This window comes from Humulus lupulus, chromosome 8 (assembly GCF_963169125.1).
Source record: "Humulus lupulus chromosome 8, drHumLupu1.1, whole genome shotgun sequence".
Taxonomy (NCBI): domain Eukaryota; kingdom Viridiplantae; phylum Streptophyta; class Magnoliopsida; order Rosales; family Cannabaceae; genus Humulus; species Humulus lupulus.
In genome coordinates this window covers 51,819,657-51,840,507 of record NC_084800.1, presented here as the reverse complement: position 1 = coordinate 51,840,507, position 20,851 = coordinate 51,819,657, and the positions used below count along the sequence as shown (strand labels likewise).

The window sequence follows — 20,851 nt, the reverse complement described above, 5'->3', positions numbered from 1 at the left end:
CCATGGACGCTACAATTTACAAGAAACACCGTTAAGAACTTAAGAGTTCGGCCATGACCAAATTACGAGAACGAAAGGACAGAATTGTTCATATAATTCAACAAAAGCCGTTTACACCAGGGTACAGGAGCAAGAGCATAACGGTAATTTCACAGTCTAGCTAGAACTTTTTCATAATCTTCCTATTCTTCGGTCTGACTCTCGATACCCCACCTCGATATTCGATCCTCCTTCCCTCCCCAACTGCTATCAGTCACCACCATTCATCGCAGAGCTAGCTCAAAACAGTAAATCAAGCTCATTGACAAAGGTAAATTACCAAATTACCCTTAACTCTCCCCCATCCCCCAAAAGAAAATATAACAAAAACAAGAAAAGAGGAGCACCCCCAAGCTATAGCTTTTTGCCTTAATTAATAGTCCAACCACCACAAATATGGACAACAACAAAAACAAAAAACGCAAAAAACTTAATGATAAACTACTTCCTTGATATCATTTCACTGAACCGTTTGAACGATTCGAGTCTCTGTAACTTCAGTTGCTGCTTAAACCTGTTAATAAAGTCGTCAGCCTTAGCGTCGACCCCATCATCGAAGTCTTTGAGCGACGTCGTTTCGTCAGCTATACTGCTCCTTTTCTCCACCCTCGTAGTCACCGGCCTCCGCCGCTCGACTGCGGCGACGTTCTCCTCTTCGTCGTCGTCGCTGACATCCTCTTTGCTGCCAGAACTGTGTCCCATTTTTTCGCTTGACGACTTCGTCATCATTTCTGACTGACTCTTCTTCTCGGTGCGGGCGCTGTGATGAGACTCCGACTTGCTCCTCTTCACGGGAGGGTGGTCATGAGAGTCGTCCTCGGCCGGGTTCGGATCCGGAGTCTTGGCTTCAGGCTGACGGATTTTGGGTTCCGGTTCCGGGTAGGATTGTTGATGGTCGAATCTGTAGACGTAAGATAAGTCGATTGACCTCAAGCGCTCTAAAAACGACGGCGTGCGGGCGAGTTGTGGCGGGTTGGTCGGGTTCTGAAACTGGGTCGAGCGTTCGGGCTCAGTGGGGTGGTGAGCCGGAGTGTTGGCTTCAGGCCGAAGGATTTCAGGTTCCGGTTCAGGGTGGGCTTGTTGATGGTCGAATCTGTAGACGTATGATAAGTCGATGGACCTCAGACGCTCTATAAACGACGGAGTGCGGGCGAGTTGAGGCGTCTGGGTCGAGTAATCTGTCTCTGTGGGATAGAGATACTCGGTTTCGACGGCAGGCGACTCGAATTTGTATAAGGAAAGGTTGAAGGACTTGACACGTTCCAATAGTGACCCTGATCGAACAAGTTGGTGCGAACCGTGCGCATGGTCAGTGGGAGTATTCCGGGTCCCAAAGCGGGACATAAGAAATAAGGTTCCGATCATGAGGTTGAGGAAGAGGAAAAGTGAGCTGGGTGTCAACCAGCTCGCCGTGAAAGCCAACATGTGGAAACTCTTTTGGGTTATTTAGTACAGAGAGAAAGTAAAAATATAAAAGAAGGTGAAAATGGAGTGGAGAAGAGACCAGAGACTAAGGCGAGTATTTAAGCAAAATCTGAGTCTGTATGAAGTGATTTTATTTTGTCTGGTAGTGGTCATGTTTCCTTTGAAAACAACAATAATGGTGGAAAAAAAAAAATAAAGTGACTAATGGAAACCAAGCACGTGTTTTCTCTTTACTTCCAGGAAAAAGGTGATTAAACGACACGTTTCGAAGTAACAGTACTTTAATGTGAACAGTTTTTAAAAAAATTAATCATTAATTTTGTGATCCCTATATATTAATTTCACCATTTTACCGAAAAATTAGAAGCGTTAAAATTATCTGACATGTACGGCACAAACAGACAGGCAACGGTAAAAGATCTAACCATTTTCCAAAGTTATTTTGATTACTTAATTTGGTTGTTAGACTAGACGTGAAAATAACCTTTGTGTTTTGATAAAGCGAGTGTCTTTTGCTTCTTTTAAAAAATTGCATTCTTTATTTTTAAACAAAAAAACTAAGTGAGATCTTCTTATTTTATTAATTTATGTATGAGGACACACCATTATGTATAATTATATGAGTTTTATTTAGTATCCTAACAGTACTCTTTATGTTATACTATACATTCATTTGAATACAAATGAGACAATAATTATTGGTTATAGTTGGTGAGACCAATGTCATCATGTCACTAATGGTAGTATACAAGATAAACTCTCCCATACATATATATATATATATATGTGTGTGTGTGCAAACTCAAGGTTAGTTTAAAGTAGTTGGTATAAACTATAGATTTAGCCAAAAAGGAAACAACACAAGAAATTATATATGCTGATAAACTATGCAGTTTAGTAGTTTATCGATTCATTTCATAGTCATACTCAAGCAGTTATTTTCGAGCCAAAAAATATAATAATATATTTTGACATGTCAAATACTACATCTAATAATATTTTATGATTACTGATATTTAATATTATTGCTAAATTAAATTGTGTAAATCCTAATAACAATGTGTCACTTTCATGTGATATATATTGAATACTGATACCCCTAACGTTTCTCTAAAATAATAAGTTTGAGTGACTTATCAATAATTTTTAAAGCAATTTCCTTTCCCTTAATTTAGTGTAACCTTTTTTCCTATTTTCGTCTCATCTTTACGCGCGCGTCTAGATCCAATTCAATGAAAGTTGAGAGACACGGGATATTTTTCTCATTATTACGTCTATTGCATATTTTCAAGAACAAGTATTGAAAATCGTATTAGATAACCACATTTAAATTATAATATATATATATCACTACAAAAAAAATATTCTATACCGAGAACATTTTACCGAATACAAGTTCTCGGTATATATCATCTAGACACCCGCCTTCTTTACGTTGTTTTTTTTCATTTTAGTTTGTGTACCGAGGACCTTATACCGAGAACTTATTCTCGGTATAGGGTATTTACCGAGAACGTGTAGTCGGTATAGATAATTTAGACTCCCGTCTTTTTTTCGCGGTTTTTTCATTTTAGTTTCTGTATTCTCGGTATAGGGTCTTTATAATCTTCATCTTCCCCAAACAGAGAGCTCATTCTCTCTGAAACGGAAAAACCAGAGCTCCGTTTTCTCCGCCCCCCTTTTCTATTTTTCTGGATTTCGGCCCCCACAAGCTTTGGTTTTGGTCAAAGCTTCCCTTACAAACAAGATTTAAGTGGCTATAAGGTCTATTAAGGTAATTATTTACATATATTTCAGTTTTTTTTTGTATAAATTTTTCAATTTTTTTTCAATTTTGGTCTTTTGTAATAAGATTTTTGTGGTATTATTTTCAGGTTTTGCATTGTTTACTAGCGGTTTTAGAGGTATTTCACATTTTCTTTGTAATTTTTTGGTTTTATTTATATTTTTTGCATAAATATATTTAGGGTTTTATTTATAATTTGTTTAATATTGTTAATATATTGTTATTTGTTATATTATATATATAATTTCTGATTATGTAATTAAAATAGGTAAGAATAATAATTTGTGATGAAAATTAGTTAAAAATTTAGTGATATCCAATTTAGAGGAAATAATATATTGTGTAGTATTTTAGTAAAATACATATATAGTTTTAGGATTTAGTTAGTTTAATCATATGATAAATAATTAATTTATTAGATTGAAAATTTATTAATTTAATAATTTATTTTTTAGGTATATAATTTGACTTTTAGTTATAAAAATATGTTTATATGAAAATTTAATATTTGATTGTTTGTTTTTTAGATTGGGTTAAATAATTTTAGTTTTAGATTATTAGATTTGGTTAATAAATTTTGATTATTAGAGTGAGTTTTGTTTATTTAATTTGAATTTTGTTGTTGTTGTTAATTTTTTTATTCTTAGTGTTGATGAATATTGATGCTTTGTTTTTGTTGTTAATTTTTAGTAGAATTATGATATTTTAAATAGAAAATTGAATAATTAATAAAATTTAGAGTAATAATTATAAATTATATAGTCATTTACAATGTATTTGTAATGCTTTGTGTATGTTCTGCGACTGGATATTTTTTTATGTGTTATTTGTAGGTTTTTAAATTTTGGGATATATGAAAATACAGCCGTTATGCTGCCCAATTTTTTTTAGAATTAAAAATACTCAATAAAATTTATAATTTAAGAAATAGTGAATTGATAAGTTGTATAATATATTTTTAATCATGATTAAATCAAATTAACAATAACATTATGCAACCAAATTTTAATAAAAATAAACATTAATCCTGAAATTTTATTTAAATAAGTAATAAATCTTAAAGTAATTCTAACGATTTATTCATTTTATAAATATATATATATATTTATGAAATTGTATAATGATATTTTGTAATTTTTGTTTGAAGGTTGGGTATTCGGTTTTTGTTGGACTAAAGAGATTGCTAGCAAGATATTGAAGGCATTGGTAAGTTTTTTTTAATTTTTCTGTATTTTTTTAATTTTTTTTCAATTTTTGAATAATTTATGTTTTTTTATATAAATAATATAATATTAATTTTAATAAAAATCTGAAATTATTATATTAGATAGAATGTATTTATTTTTAGGATTTCAAAATAAGTATTAGTAAAAATGATATTAGAAATTAGAAAATTGTTATATGATTAATTAGTATTTTTTTTTAAATAAATTCTATGTTGTTTTGGTGAATTTTATGTGTATTAAACATATTAGTAAACATATTTAATATTTTTTTAGAATTGTAAAATTTAGAGATATTGTGAATATTAGTAGAAGTACTCAATAAAATTTCTAATTTAATAAAAAGTGAATTGATAAGTAAAATAATATATTTTAAAATTAACATTAAAAAAAATAACATTAATTAAATAATTTAAGTAATAATTAAATCCTAAAGTAAATAAATAAATTTTAAACAAATCTTAGAAATTTTGTTTAAATTAATCAAACTATTCAATAAAGCATAAGTAAAATATGTAATTTAATAAATACTAAATTAATATGTAAAAAAATAATATGTGTTAGTTCTGATTAAATAAAATTAACAAATATATTATTAGAAAACCATTATTAAAATTAAAATTAAAATTAAAAAAATTAAATTTAATATTTGTTAGTTTTAATCATTATTAAAATAAAAATTAAAAAATATGTTTTTAATAATATTTGTTAGTTGTTTTTAATTTTTCTGTATTTTTTTTAATTTTTTTTTCAATTTTTGAATAATTTATTTTTTTTATATAAATAATATATTTTAAAATTAAGATTAAAAAAAATTAACATTAACATTATGCAACTAAATTTTAATAAAAATAAAAATGAATTAAATAATTTAAGTAATAATTAAATCCTAAAGTAATTAAATAAATTTTAAACAAATCTTAGAAATTTTGTTTAAATTAATCAAACTATTCAATAAAGCATAAGTAAAATATGTAATTTAATAAATACTAAATTAATATGTCAAATTTAAATAATTTTAATAATATTTACACTGAAATATATTATAGTTAGATATCATAAAACAACATAATTAACTTCAAAGAGCATAAGACATTAAAAAAACATAGTTAATTATATTTGTTTTTTTCTTTGGTAATAAGAAATTATTACCAAAGATATAATAGTGTTATTATTACCTAGTGATAATATTATATTTTTTTAGTGTTCATCACAAGAAGCCTTAGACCCGTTTAGAGAGGGTGAGTCATTGAAGACTCTTACATTTGCCTCTCTCTGAATTAGGACACGCACAAATTGATTGTAAGTTTGATGATTAGTGTTCCGTGCAGTGCTACATTCATACAATGTCGATCGACAAGAGTTGGATTAATTTGACAGATCGATTATCCGATGAGTATGAGGCTGGTGTGATGGATTTTCTCCAGAGAGCTCGGCAGTGCGTTGACTCAAGGGGATTGGTGAAATGTCCGTGTAGGAGGTGTGTCAACGTTGAATTTCAGACGATTGATGTATTAGAAAATCATCTTTTTGTAAATGATTTTCTACGGAAATATACCAATTGGCATTGGCATGGAGAGGATGAAATAATACCAATGAGAGCTCGGATAGATCAAAATGATGAAGATGAAATGATGGATGTTCTCACTGATCTTATGCAAAATTACAATGACGAACAAGCGGAGAATGAGCGCGGCCAAGAGATACCTACAACAGACTACAGAAGTGGTCAACATTATAACGATTTGTTTGCTGAGATCGAGGCTCCATTATTCCCCGGGTGTCAAAATTACACATCATTGAATTTCCTAGTGAAGTTAATGCATTTCAAAGTGTTGGGAAAAATTCCCAACAAAATATTTGATGGAATGCTAAAGTTGTTACATGATGCATTTCCAGCCCCAAATAAGCTTCCAAAATCGCATTATGCAGCGAAAAGGTTGTTGCGGAAACTTGGATTGGGCTACGAGTCAATCCATGTCTGCAAGCATGATTGCGCACTGTTTTGGAAAGAACATGCTGGAAAAAGCAAATGTCCTGTTTGTGGGGAGGATCGATGGGTGGACAAGAACACCAAGGAAAAGAAAGTGCATCATAAAGTGATGCGTTATTTTCCTTTAACCCCTAGGTTAATGCGAAAATATGCATCGAGGCACATTGCTCAACATATGAGATTGCATCACGAGCAACGTATAAAAGAAGATGGTGTATTGCGTCATCCTGCTGATGGGAAAGCTTGGAAGGACTTTGACCGAAATAATCCAACATTTGCAATGGAATCCAGGAATGTGCAGCTTGGATTGGCTGCAGATGGATTCAATCCCTTTGGTAATATGAGTCTGTCTTATAGTATGTGGCCGGTAGTGTTGATGACATATAACTTGCCACCATGGTTGTGCATGAGAGAAACTAATTTCATGTTGAGTTTATTAATTCCGGGACCTCATTCGCCAGGAAAAGATTTTGATGTTTTCTTAAGACCATTGATTGATGAGTTAAAAGAATTATGGGTGACTGGTGTACAGACTCGAGATGCAGTCGATGGCAGTTTCTTCACTCTTCGGGCAGTTTTGATGTGGACTATAAACGATTACCCAGCAAGGAGTAGCCTTTCTGGATGGACTGCCGAAGGTTATCATGATTGCTCTACTTGCAATGTGGCAACACCATCTATTCGTTTACAAAAGAAGGTTGCTTTTTATGGTCATAGACATTTTTTACCAATCAACATGCCATTAGAAGGGACAAGAAGACATATGGTGTCGTTGAAAAAAGATTACCACCAAAGCCATTAACCATGCAAGAAATGTTCACACAAATGAGTTTTATACCTGATTCTCTTCCTGGTAAGCATGTCAGTTATGGCGGCCAAAAAAGAAAGCGTACAAAAGAGCAAGTTGGTTGGCGGAAAAAAAGTATATTTTTTGAGCTCCCATATTGGGCCAACATAATGTTGCGACACAATCTAGATGTTATGCATGTTGAGAAAAATGTGTGCGACAGTTTAGTAGGCACAATAGTTGGGCTGGAGAATAAGACCAAAGACACAGTTAGTGCCAGAGTAGACTTGGAGAAGATGAAGATGAGACCAGAGTTACAGCTGAGGAAGTTGAATGGTCGGATACAAAAGCCTGCGGCCAAATTCACTTTCACTGTTGAAGATCGCCAAAAGTTTTGTCGATTTCTTAAATCAGTGAAGTTTCCAGATGGTTTTGGATCTAACCTAAGGAAAAATGTGATTGATAATGACAATAAGATAACTGGTTTGAAATCGCATGATTGTCACATCATTATGCAACGCCTTTTGCCAGTTGGTGTGCATGCATTCCTAGAGAAATCAATGAGTACAACTATTATTGAGTTATGCACTTTCTTCAAGCTCATTTGTGCGAGAACTCTAAAAGTCTCAGATTTAGAAAAAGTCAAAACTTCATTTGTTGAGATTGTTTGCAAGTTAGAGAATATTTTCCCACCTGCTTTTTTCGATATCATGGTCCATCTACTAATACATTTACCGGAAGAAGCAATACTTGGAGGACCGGTTCACATGAGGTGGATGTATCCTTTTGAAAGGTATATGAAAAAATTGAAGAATTATGTCCGTAACAAAGCACGTCCAGAGGGGTCAACACTACAACAAATGCAGGTAGTTGCGGCGAGGTCATTAGCGGCGGGCTCAGTCCGTCGCCATTGTAGAGGTTATTAGCGGCGGACTATGCTATTCCGCCGCTATTAATATTTAATAAAAGTAAAATATAAATATGGATATTTATATTTTATTAGCGGCGGATATACGATTATTAGCGGCGGACAGTCCGCCGCCAATACCCAAAATAAAAACCCCGGGAATTTTTCATTTATTATTAGCGGCGAGTAATTACTATTATTAGCCGCGGACGACCCGCCGCTAATAATATTAGCCGCGGGTATTTACTATTATTAGCCGCGGACGGCCGCCGCTATTATTATTAGCGGCGGGTAATTACTGTTATTAGCCGCGCGGGAATAATAATAGCGGCGGGCCCCGCCGCTAATTCTCTTGAGCAGTTTAAATTTTCCATGCATCCCTTCTTCTTCCCTCGCGTCTCTCATCCCTTCGTTAACCGTTCTCTCTTCTTCATCTCCAACGATTCTTCACAGTTGCAGAGAAGAATACATCCGAGACAAGTAAGTTTCTTGATAAAACTTAAACCATTTTCTTCTTCGTTGAGTTCTTCAATATGATTATGAGTCTTACATCTTCTCTTAATCATTCTTAGTCTCATTGTCTCTGTTCTTGCTTTCTCTGTCAAATATGTCCAGGTTCAGGGCTCTCTGCTCGCACTGCAATCTGATTCTCTCTGGTTTAGCTGCTTTCTACAAAGGTAAGCAAGCAAACTCCATTTCCATTTTCATATTCTAATTCTCAGATTAATTTGTCTCTGTTCTTGCTTTTGCCATGGAAAATGTGTTGATATTTGCTTACTTTTTACGTTCATATTTCTTGTTCCACGTATTAGTGTTAGATTTTTTATTTGGTGCTTCTTAGATTTTTTTTAAAATTTTGCTCATATATGTTAGTGAGACAGCTATTGACAGATTTAGGAAATGTCTTATTCTCCTATCTCTTGCACTATATTTACAAAAAGAAGACAGGAAAAAAAAAAGTTTTTGGATTGAGATTGTGTGTGTTGTTTAAGGTCGGGGGATTGAGATTGTGGGTGGACCGGGGGCATGGGTTTGGGGTTGTGATGTCAGGAGGTTTCGAGGTTGGGGTTGTGGCTGAGTGATGAGGTTGGTAGGGTATTAGATTATTATCTGTAAATTTTGTGTATAAGGTTTTAAATATTGTATTGTGGAAATATTAATTATATTTCATAAAAGTATAAAAAATTAAGAATAAATATAGAAATTGATAATTATATTTCATAAAAGTATAAAAAATTAAGAATAAATAATTATATATATAATAAATTATTTGTTGATTAATTTTTAATAATTTAATGAATTAAATAATAAAAGTTTGATATAATATTATCTAAATAAATAATTTAATTTAATTTGTTTATTGAATAATATTGTTAAATATAAATTACATGAATATAGAAATTGATAATAATATTTAATAAAAGTATAAAAAAATTAAGAATAAATAATTATATAAATAATAATTTAATTTTTTATTAATTTTTCATAATTTAATTTATTAAATTATAAAAGTTTGATATATTATTATTTAATTAAATAATTTAATTTAATTTAATTTGTTTATTGAATAATATTGTTTAATATAAATTACATTAATATAAAAATTGATAATTATATTTAATAAAATTATAAAAAATTATGAATAAATAATAATTTATTTTTAATTATTTTTTATTAATTTAATTAATTAAATAATATCTAATTAAATTATATAATTTAATTTGTTTATTGAATAACATTATCCAATATTAAATAGTTATAAATTACATGAATATAGAAATTGATAATTATATTTAATAAAAGTATAAAAAATTATGAATAAATAATTATATAAATAATAACTTATTTATTGATTAATTTTTAATAATTTAATGAATTACATAATAAAAGTTTGATATAATATTATCTAAATAAATAATTTAATTTAATTTGTTTATTGAATAATATTATCTAATATTAAATAGTTATAAATTACATGTAAATAGAAATTGATAATAATATTTAATAAAAGTAGAAAAAATTAAGAATAAATAATTATTTAAATAATAATTTAATTTTTTATTAATTTTTAATAATTTAATGAATTAAATAATAAAAGTTTGATATAATATTATCTAAATAAATAATTTAATTTAATTTTTTTAATTTAATTTCTATTCATGTCAAGTTTTTATTTCATATATTTGTTGGTAGCTTTCATTTATATCAGCAATAATAAATTTCTTTATATTTTTTTTTATGTAACTTATCCATATCATATTTTATACTTTCATAAACTTAATTCCTAGAATTTAGTTACTCAATGTAATTGATTTTATTATTTTAATTTAAATCAAACAAGTGCATGCATTTTAAGCACTTGCAAAAGTTAGATTAATAAATTGACTAAAATAAATATACTTGTTTATGTCATTGTTGTAAGTGGTATAGAAACACTTGTTTTATACTAGCTACTTTTGTGCTCTCTCCTTTAATCATCTTCAATGGTGAATAATGGTGTATTTTATACTAGCTACTTAGTTTTATATTATTTTGGTTTGAATTTTTTTCGTGTATCTTTTGGTATTAATTTTTTTTTTATCAGGACAGCGACACACCTACGACCCCGACACACACACGACCTTGGCACACCCTCAACAGGTGTGGATATATTTTTTGTAATTAATATCTTTTGTATATTTTGAATAATTTATTTTGTAGTTGTTTAGTGTATAATATTTGAGTTTTGAGTCCTTTAGTTAGTATCCTTGGTATGTAAATCTTGACATCTATTGTTAAGATATATGTGTTTGTTCTTACTTTATTTTTTAATCTTGGTATGTAAAAAATTATAGGACTGTTTTGGTTAAAAATAAAATTTAAGTGATAATTTAAATTAATTTATAAAATATAATAATAGATGATTTATTATTAAGTAAAATATATTGTTTTTGTTAATATTGAATAAAGAAGATTTAAACTTGATCAATCAGATTATTAGCACCCATATTTTCTTTATCACCATTTTATTAATTATATAATATTAATTAAACTAAGTGCTAGAAAAATATACAAATTCAATTAAAATTAATTTAAATTTTAAAATATTTTTTTAATGTTTGAATCATTTTTAAATTTTAGTAATAAATTTTGAATTATTTTTTATTTTTAAAAAAATTGTAATTATTTTTTAAATTAAAATTGAAACAAACTAATTATATCACGTCTGTGTTACTCCATTGCCATTATTAACGGCCACACCAAATTTTTTGATCTACTTGTTAATTATTGTAAAAAAAAAATGTATTTAGTCAAATAAGTGAAAGCTTTTATACTACTAACTAACTTTCACCGCAACTTGATATTTTTAATAGGGAAACTAATTTTGTTTAGATTGTGAAATTTTTTGAAACAAATTTAAGATAGTTTATTTAATAAAAAAAGTGAGTATAGAAAAAAAAAAAACAACAATAAGTGCATATTATCATGTTATTTTATTCTTTTTTCTCCTTTTTGCTTGAACATATATTATTATTATTATTATTATTATTATTATTTGTAAAAATAGAACAAAAAAATTAATTAGTAGTTAATTTATTTTCTTAGTATCGGTATGTTTGTGATTGATGGTTGTTGACTACAACCATCAATTACATGGATATCGGCACATAAATGATAAGTTTAAAATATTATTAATAAAATTTATGTAATTATTTAAAAATATAAATTAGTCTTAAAGTCAAATAATAATTAATTTATAAAATCATTATTATTATTATTACAAATTAAAAAATTATGAATAAATAATAATTTATAAATTACATGAATATAGAAATTGATAATTATATTTATTAAAAGTTTAAAAAATTAAGAATAAATAATAATTTGTTTTTTAATTAATTTATAATAATGTAATTAATTAAATAATAAAAGTTAGATATAATATTTAATAAAATTTTAATCAATAATAAATTAGTTTAGGAAAAAAAAATTAATTTGTTTATAAATAACATTATCAAATAAAACATCATAAAATATCATAAGATATTATAATATTGCATAAGATTTCAAAAATGATAACAAATCGCTTTTGTTATCCATTTCCATTTACATTACTAAAACTCACACTCTTATAACACTTTAGATGGCGATTGACAAGACTTGGACAACATTGAGAAATCGTGGTTGTCAAGAATATTGGAATGGTCTGCAAGCTTTTTTGAGGATGGCGTCGGAACATAAAGATTCTGATGGAAGCTTTGAGGAGGTGAAGGCTAAGCAAGTGTGGAAGATAGTTTAGGTGAGGCATCTCTAAATGTATCTGGTGTTGATTCGTCCCCGGTCGATCAATACGAGATACTAAGTAAAGTACTCGGGGAGAGATCTGACTACCAAAGAGGAGTGGGTTATAGGGCGAAAGGGAAGGCAAAAAAGACATCCTCTAGCTCTACAGATCAAAGTCAGTCCCAAGCAAATACTGCTGCTTCGCCTAATGAAGATATGAGAGTTATGGCTTTGCTGGTGAAGGCAATTCGTGAGACGTTTGAGACTTCGACAACTGTGCATCCCAGTAAATTGTATAACCCAATGTTTGACAGTTTTCTGCAGAGGCATTTGCCACCACAATCCGAAGGTGCTTCGTCTTCTCAGTCTCCATCACAGCAGTATCAGCCTCCTTCACAGCAGTATCAGACTCCTTCACAGCAGCAGTTCCAGCCTCCTTCACAGTATCCGCCGCAGCAGCTGTACCAGCCTCATCCAATGTATCCGCCACATATGTCGTCGCAACAACCTCCTCAGTATCAAAACCAATACATATTTGGACCCCATTCTCAGTCTCCTCCACAATATTTTAGTTTTACCGATTTTCCAGGAGGATCGATGCAGCCTCCGCCACAGCCACAGCCTCGAGATCTGTTTGGGGACCTCACGCTCGGACGATCATCACAACCACCATATATTCCTTCACCGCCACCGCCACCGCCACCGCCGCCACAGCCACCGCCATCGTCACAGCCATCGTCCTCACAGCCAGACCAAAATGTTGAAGATGAGGACAATTTTAATATTAATCTTAATGATTTTCTTTAGTTACTAGTTTATATATTTGGACTGAATTAATACTTTATTTATTTTTAATGACTATAGTGATATTTAATAGGTTGATAAATATTAAAACTATTTATATTAATTTTAATGTTAGTTATGTTTAAATTAATTAAATGTTTATTTTTATTAAATTATATTATAAATTATTTTTAAAAATAATTAAATTTAATAAATATTAATTTATTAATTTATTTAAAATTTAATTTAAAAAAAATTATAAATACAATAATAGCGGCGGACCCCGCGGCTAATACTAATGCATCGGACATAGTTATTAGCGGCGGGATCCGCCGCTAATGTCCGCCGCTAATAATTGATTATTAGCGGCGGGTGCGTCAGTCCGCCGCTAATAATCATTATTAGCGACACCATTTTAGGCGCGGGGTATTAGCGGCGAAGGCTCGCCGCTACAGTATATTAGCGGCGGATGTGGCATTTATTAGCGGCGGAGTCCCCCGCCGCTAATAATAGAATTTGTTGTAGTGCAATAGCAGAAGGATATGTGGTTGATGAGGCATTAACATTTTGCTCCATGTACTTGAAAGGTGTTGAGACAAAGTTCAATCGTCCAGACCGAAATGTAGATGTTGGTCCATCACTTAAAAAGATGTCGGTCTTTCGATCTCAGGGTCGTCCAATCGGTAAGAAATCATTGAAAATTTTGGAAGATGAATTGAAGAAAATAGCGGATTGGTATATTCTAAACAACTGCAATGAGATCTTGCCATATCTTCGGTAAGTAATTAAAGTAGTTCATCATTTCATTGCATGTTTATTATAACACTTATTAGTAGCTCTTAAATTAGTTGTTTTTGTTTTTTGCAGAGAGCATAGGGAAATTCTACAGACTAGAGGTGTTGAAAACCTAGACCAATTACATAGAGAGGAATTTCCTAATTGGTTTTATAATAAGATTTATCATCTTCGACAAACAGGATCCTTGGAAGTAGATGAAGAATTAATCTCTTTAGCAAACGGTTCTTCAACTCGTGTTGCGTCGTACCCTGGGTGTGTTGTAAATGGAGTAAGATTTTTGTGTTATGACAGGGACAAGAATCGCAAAACTCAAAATAGTGGAGTCTCTGTAGCGGGTGTCGAAAATAGTACTTATTACGGCCAGTTGGAAGAAGTTTTAGTGATGTCTTATCTTTCTGGTTGTTCTGTTGTATTATTTAAGTGCAAATGGTTTGATACTAATCGGTCTTCAGGATTAAAGTTTGAGCAAAACATAACGAGTATCAAAACCAGTTCGAAGGCCTTCAAAGATGATAAATTTATCTTAGCAACTCAGGCTAACCAAGTTTTCTACATTGAAGATCTTAAAAATAAATCTCATTGGAAAGTCGTCCAAGAAGTGCATCACAGAAATGTGTGGGACATCCCACTAGTTGAAGAACAAGTGGAGGATGTAGAAGTAGATGTTATGCACGACACTAGTTCCTCTAATTTCCAATTATTCGTTGATCTTGGACCGTTGCCACAAATCAGCTTTGAAGGTACGGGGGCTCCATTACAATTTGTTGAGATAGATAATGTTGCAATTGAGGAGGAGAGGGAGGAGGAAATGGAAGAAGAAGAGGAGGAGGAGGAAGAGGAAGTGGAGGAGGAGGAGGTTGAATATGAAGATGATGAAGAGGAAGATGAACACATAGAAACCGATGATGATAGTGAAGATTATTATAGTGATAATTAAGTGGTAATTTTATAATATGTTGAAGTAATTATTTTTAACAATAAATAATTTTATATTGTCATTTTTAACTGATAAATGTAATTTTAATATCGATTAATTTGACAGATATGGCTGATGTTATTGCTTAATCTCACGGGAGTGATGGTGGAGGATGCGATCCTCCACGTGGACCGTCAGATATCCCAGCTGATTGTGAACGAGGTAATACTTTACACATTGATATACTCCTTAAAATTTAACAATTAATCCATATTAATTTTAAAATATTGAATTTGCATACAATAGCGCCTCCAAGTAAACGTGGACGCCATAAAGGATTGAACACGCGGGAAAAGAGGGAACAGTTGGGGCGTCCTCTCCCTCTCGAGTGGGATGTGCGGGGGAGAACATATAAAGATATCGGAGAGTACAGCTCAAATTTCTCAAGAGAGCTCGGATTACTTGTTCGACAGTACACAGATCCGGACTGTCCTCAATGGTCAAAAGTACCAAATGCCTCGAAAGAAAGAATACTTGCACATTTGGAAGTAAGTAGTTTATGTATTTTTATGTTAATTCTCATTTTATGTTATATATCATATTTACTAATAAATGTTTGTAAATTAGGATGATTTGTTTGATATTGGGCGTGCTAGATATGGAGAAGGGCATATGCCTGGGATCTTCAGAGGCATTGATACTTCGTGTGCTAAAAAGTATTCTGACTGGAAGTACGATATTAAAGAGCATTTAACGATTAATGGGCCACAAAATCGTTATGGTGGTTGCACGGATACGCAGTGGCAAAAAGCAATTGAATTTTTCCGACGCCCAGAAATTACGGTATTAATTTCTTGCTAAACTTAACTATCTTAATTAAATATATTACTAACGATAACTTTTTGCAGAAACGTTCTGTGGTCAACAAGGAAAATAGAAGGAAACTGAAAGAGCTTAGCTATGGAGGTTCTCAGTCAATCCCAGCCCTACGCTATAAAAAGGTTAGTTAATTAATTATTTTTTAGTTTATTTTTCTTATTTACGTTTAATTATTAATTTTATAAAAATATATGTACGTGACAGCGCAATTTAGAGACTGGGCAACTTGAGTCCATCCCGAATAGCTGGATGGATACTCACCATAAATCAGGCACAGGGTGGGTGACAGAGACAGCCAAAAATACTTGGGTGCGTTAAGTTTTTTTAAACATTTTTCAAATTTTTAATTGTTTCAAAATTTTAATTACATTATACATTGTATCACAGGAGGAATTGCGTGCATACCGCGACACACAGCAGACACAGGCAACTGATACTGAGAGTTCCACACCAGTTTCGAGTGCGCCTGAAGATGAAGACATATCTTTAGTACAAACTGTCTTCGGAAAACGACGGGGCCACCAGAAAGGATATGGACGTATCATTAACATAAGGGACCGAACTCCATTTGATTTACGTCCTTCACAAACTAGAGATGAAGAGTTGTCTGAGATGAGAGAGCGTCTTCGACAGTTAGAGGAGCATGTCCGGACTCATTGTATCACCCCAGGATCTCAATCTGCCCCACCACTACCCGATGATCCCGATGTTGGAGCACCGACTCAGTAGGACTTATGTATGAATTTTATTACAATTGACTATTACATTATCATGTTTAAGACAATTCTTTATTTTGATTCAGCGAACATACTCTTATGTTTTTATTTATATCTTTAATATAAGTGTTTTAATTTTATTCTATTTTTTTATATTTAATTCAAAATAAATAAATAAATAAATATACAAAAAAATTGGGGAAAAGTCTATACCGAAGACATTGTCCTCGGTATATACCACTAAGATGTCGGTATATATCAGTACGATGACAAATTGGGGGTGGTTGTACCGAGAACTTTTGTCACTTTATACCGAGGACAATGTCCTCCGTAAAGCGTACACCGAGAACATTTTTAATGTCGTCGGTATAAGTTTTGTTTTACCGACGCGGATGTACCGATAACTTTCTACCGACGACATTGTCTCGGTATAGGTTATGCCGAGGACATTTGGGGTTATACCGAGGACATTTCTTCTCGGTATAGGCCCTATTTTTTGTAGTGTATGTTTATATATCTAATACATGTATATATGTTATGCTATGGACTAAGATCGGTTTCCGCTAATACAAAATGTCACATTATCTAAAGCTAATACATAGTTTTTTGTTCAAATTAAATTATCAGAGAAGTATTGCTGCAATACATCATGGTGTAACATTTTTTTTAATTAGAAGTACGTGCATGATAGAGATATATAGTACATATAACTTGGTTATTATGATTAGGCTAAAATATTAATTGGAGAAAGTATTCACACATAGATATTAGTTAGTGACCCATATGGTTGGCTTATTACGTAGTGCTATTCTAAATGTTCGTAGCTCGAGCCAAAAATACATGACAATGGTGAGTATTATAATATCTGGTCCTGTTTGGCTTTTAGGGTGGACCACATGCATGAGGTTGAATTTTAATATAATACGTCTCATTTTACTTAAGTTCAATTCACATGCATTGTTGGAAATGAATACATACATGTATTAATTTATCATTAAGCAAAAGGTTTGACCAAACTAAGCTAAATAGTTTGTTTTTTATTCGAACTCCACCACCCTTCTCACTGCAAATCTTGAAAAGTAATCTTATTTATAGTTTGGTAAACCGAGTTATGATCACTGATCACGACTCGTTATACAGTTTATTTTCTTCTTATGAGTTGAATGAGAGACGTCTAATTAGTCAATGTACGTGTCCTAGTGTGGTGGTGATAAGGTTATTATGAGTTTCTATTGTTCCTTTATTATAATTATTATTATTTTAAAGAAAGAATGCATTGGTATATTGATATAAGAATTACATATAAGAAGTCTCTGGAAATCAATTTTAACTTATTAGTCCACATTTGAGAAAATAAAAAGGGTTCACACCGGCCGTCAAATGTGCACTTGATTAACCTAAAGATAAAGAGATTCATTAAATTGAGAACGAACTTAATTAAAATATACTGAAAATGGATCGAACCTTCCCGTTGATGTGAGATAGAAATAAAGATTTATATATAGTTATAGAGATATTTCTGAACAAAAAAAAATATCATTTATATTTTCTAAATATAGAAGTTCATGATGACACTTTAGAAAATACTCCACCTAAAACATAACAATCAATTATTCATCTGAATTTGTTTTATCACATAAATTAATAATTTATATCGAATACATATATAGCCTTATTTTTATACATATCTTTTTTCAAAATAAAAAACTAATTGCCAATGTTATGTGATAAAAAATGACATTTACACACGTGGGATTATTATATTATAACAAATGAGAAAATATGTATGATATGTATATATTTCACATATATATTACCTAATGTATTAAATTCTGATTCTCCAGCAAACATACTCTCTCAATAGATTATAGCTAACTTGGGCATCTATATATTGTATTAATTCTCTTTATTGAGGATGATGCATCCAATCAATGATAACCCATTGGTATTTTTCTTTTTTTGTTTCTTGAGATTTTCCTACTAAATTTGCTATTGAGGGTTTTAACAGGCCAAATATTCACTAAAAAAATAAATTATAGTTAACTTACTATAAAGTATTTGTGCTCTTGATTTATTTTTGGCATAAGTCTCGAGTATTCCCTAAAAAATTTGTGCATCAATCAATCTCTCATTGACAATGTCACACCTCATTACACAACTAAAAACATTTTTTTTCTCTCAAAATGAAGAAAGGAGTTTTTTCATAAATATATTTTTTTATTTTTTTTAAAATACTATCTTAAAGTTTTAAAAAATATTATTTTTTCAGTTTTTATTTACAAAATTACGGTGTCAAAAAGACACAGTTAAAAAATTACAATTGGACAACAATTAAACATCAACCCACTGCATATTAACACATTAAAAAACAACAATTAGACAACAACTAAAAGTCAACTCATTGCATACTAACACGTTTAAAAATATATCTAAAAATAACTAAAAATAAATTAAACATCAGCACAACAACAAAACAATTATACATAAACTTAAACAACTAAAAAATAATATAAAAACAGCTATACATAAACATAAACAACACAAAAGATGAAAAATATGCACAACCATAAAAATGTAAAAATTTTCTTAAAATTGTAAATTGACAAAAAATAATTGAGACTCCGTAAAAATGTAATTTTTTAACGAAATTAAGTTGTATTTTGTAAATTTTCCAATAAAAAATACCCGTGTAAGAAATAATGTAAGATATTCTAGTTTATTTCCTACCAAGATAGTTTTGACTAGTAATTTTAAAATGTAATATGTTTAATTCACCCATGCTGTGATAAATACCGTTAAATTAAGTTAGGGTGCTTTTATATATTGGCACATAATTTTTTCTCACCTCACCTTTATATAATTTACTAAGTATTACAATTTATAAATTGACAAAAAGCTGCATTTATATACACCTATCATATTAATATATTTCTTCTCATCCCTTCTTAAATAAACTCTCATAAAGTTTTAAAAAAAATCACAAACCCTTTTAAAAAAAAATATTAGTACAAAACTACCCTTAATAGTATAATAAAATAAGTTCCACGTCTATAAATATTTATTAGTTAAAAAAATATATTTTTGACACTCTCAAATAACAATTTAAAAAAAAAAGTCAATCACAATTGTAGTTTTATTTTTTGCAATAAGAACAAATATAAATAATTAAAAATGTATATTATTAAAATTAAAATCATTAGTAAAATTACAATATTATCTTATTATACTTGTAAAAATTTTAATATTGTAAATTTATTTCTTATTTAAAAAATGACAAATAAATTAATATATAAGTAGTATAGTATATATTTTGGAAGTGTTAAATATTTTTTTTTATTCTTTTAATATTTAATAAGATATTTATGTCAATTTACCAAAATAATATATTTTGTAATAATTAAATAATTAAGAGGGACCTGGAGAGAAAAAATGGGGTATCAAGTCTCCCCTTTGCCATAAATATCCTCAAATAATTTTAATCATGAACCCTATTTGGTAGCACCCTCTTAACATGAAAAATAAACATTCAAAAAATTAGGTTATCAATTTAACAAAATTAATAAATTGTATAAAAGTTAAGTATAGATGAATAAAATATGAAAGCATAAGACTATTAAGTTTTTAAAAAATAGGAAAAATATCATTTTGACTCCTATATTTTCCTTGAATATGTGATTGACTCATGTGTTTTACAAAATGGATCAATTAGTATACCCTAAATCTGATTTTTGTTAAAATATTTTCAATTATAAAATCAATTATTGGGTCGTTGGAGATGAGATGTTATTTTGATCCATTTTGTAAAAGACTGAGTTCGAATTATCATTTAACAAAATACAAAATCGATCGCGTATTTGGGAAAAATACAAGGGTCAAACTAGTTGTTTACCGAGATTTTCGGAAACTATACTAGTGAATATTAGCTAAGACTAATGATATGGAATGTAGATGATCAACACAGGATTTTTACGTGGTTGGGGCGTTAATAAGCCTTAGTCCACGAGTCAGTTGTATTAGAGCTTGGAAAGTCTTTTACAATGGAGTTTCTCTCTATTTTTTGACAGAGTAACTGTATATCAGTCGAAGAGAGGTCCTCCTCTTTTTTTTAGTGCTCTATCGCATGTATTTATAGGCTCATAGGAATATTGGATCTCGGCCGGGTACGACCCGGGCCCATCAAAGATGTGGATACTCTTCGCTTCTCTGGTGGAAGCCCAATATAAAAGATAAAACATACAAAGGTTCAAGACAAATTGAGGCCCAATAGGGTGGCCCAAGAACTATATTTCGCCCGACAAAACGGTGCTTTTGGTCTGGGCACTTCGAGTTACGAGGC

At 30.5% G+C, this 20,851-nt stretch overlaps 1 protein-coding gene across 1 annotated transcript; it reads right to left on the bottom strand.

Annotated features, from left to right (window-relative positions):
* Positions 1–62: 62 nt before the first annotated feature.
* LOC133797218 (pathogen-associated molecular patterns-induced protein A70) lies at positions 63–1,552 on the bottom strand. Its single transcript, XM_062235052.1, has one exon. The coding sequence runs from the start codon at positions 1,462–1,464 to the stop codon at positions 481–483; it is 984 nt and encodes a 327-aa protein (XP_062091036.1). The 5' UTR covers positions 1,465–1,552; the 3' UTR covers positions 63–480.
* Positions 1,553–20,851: the final 19,299 nt, after the last annotated feature.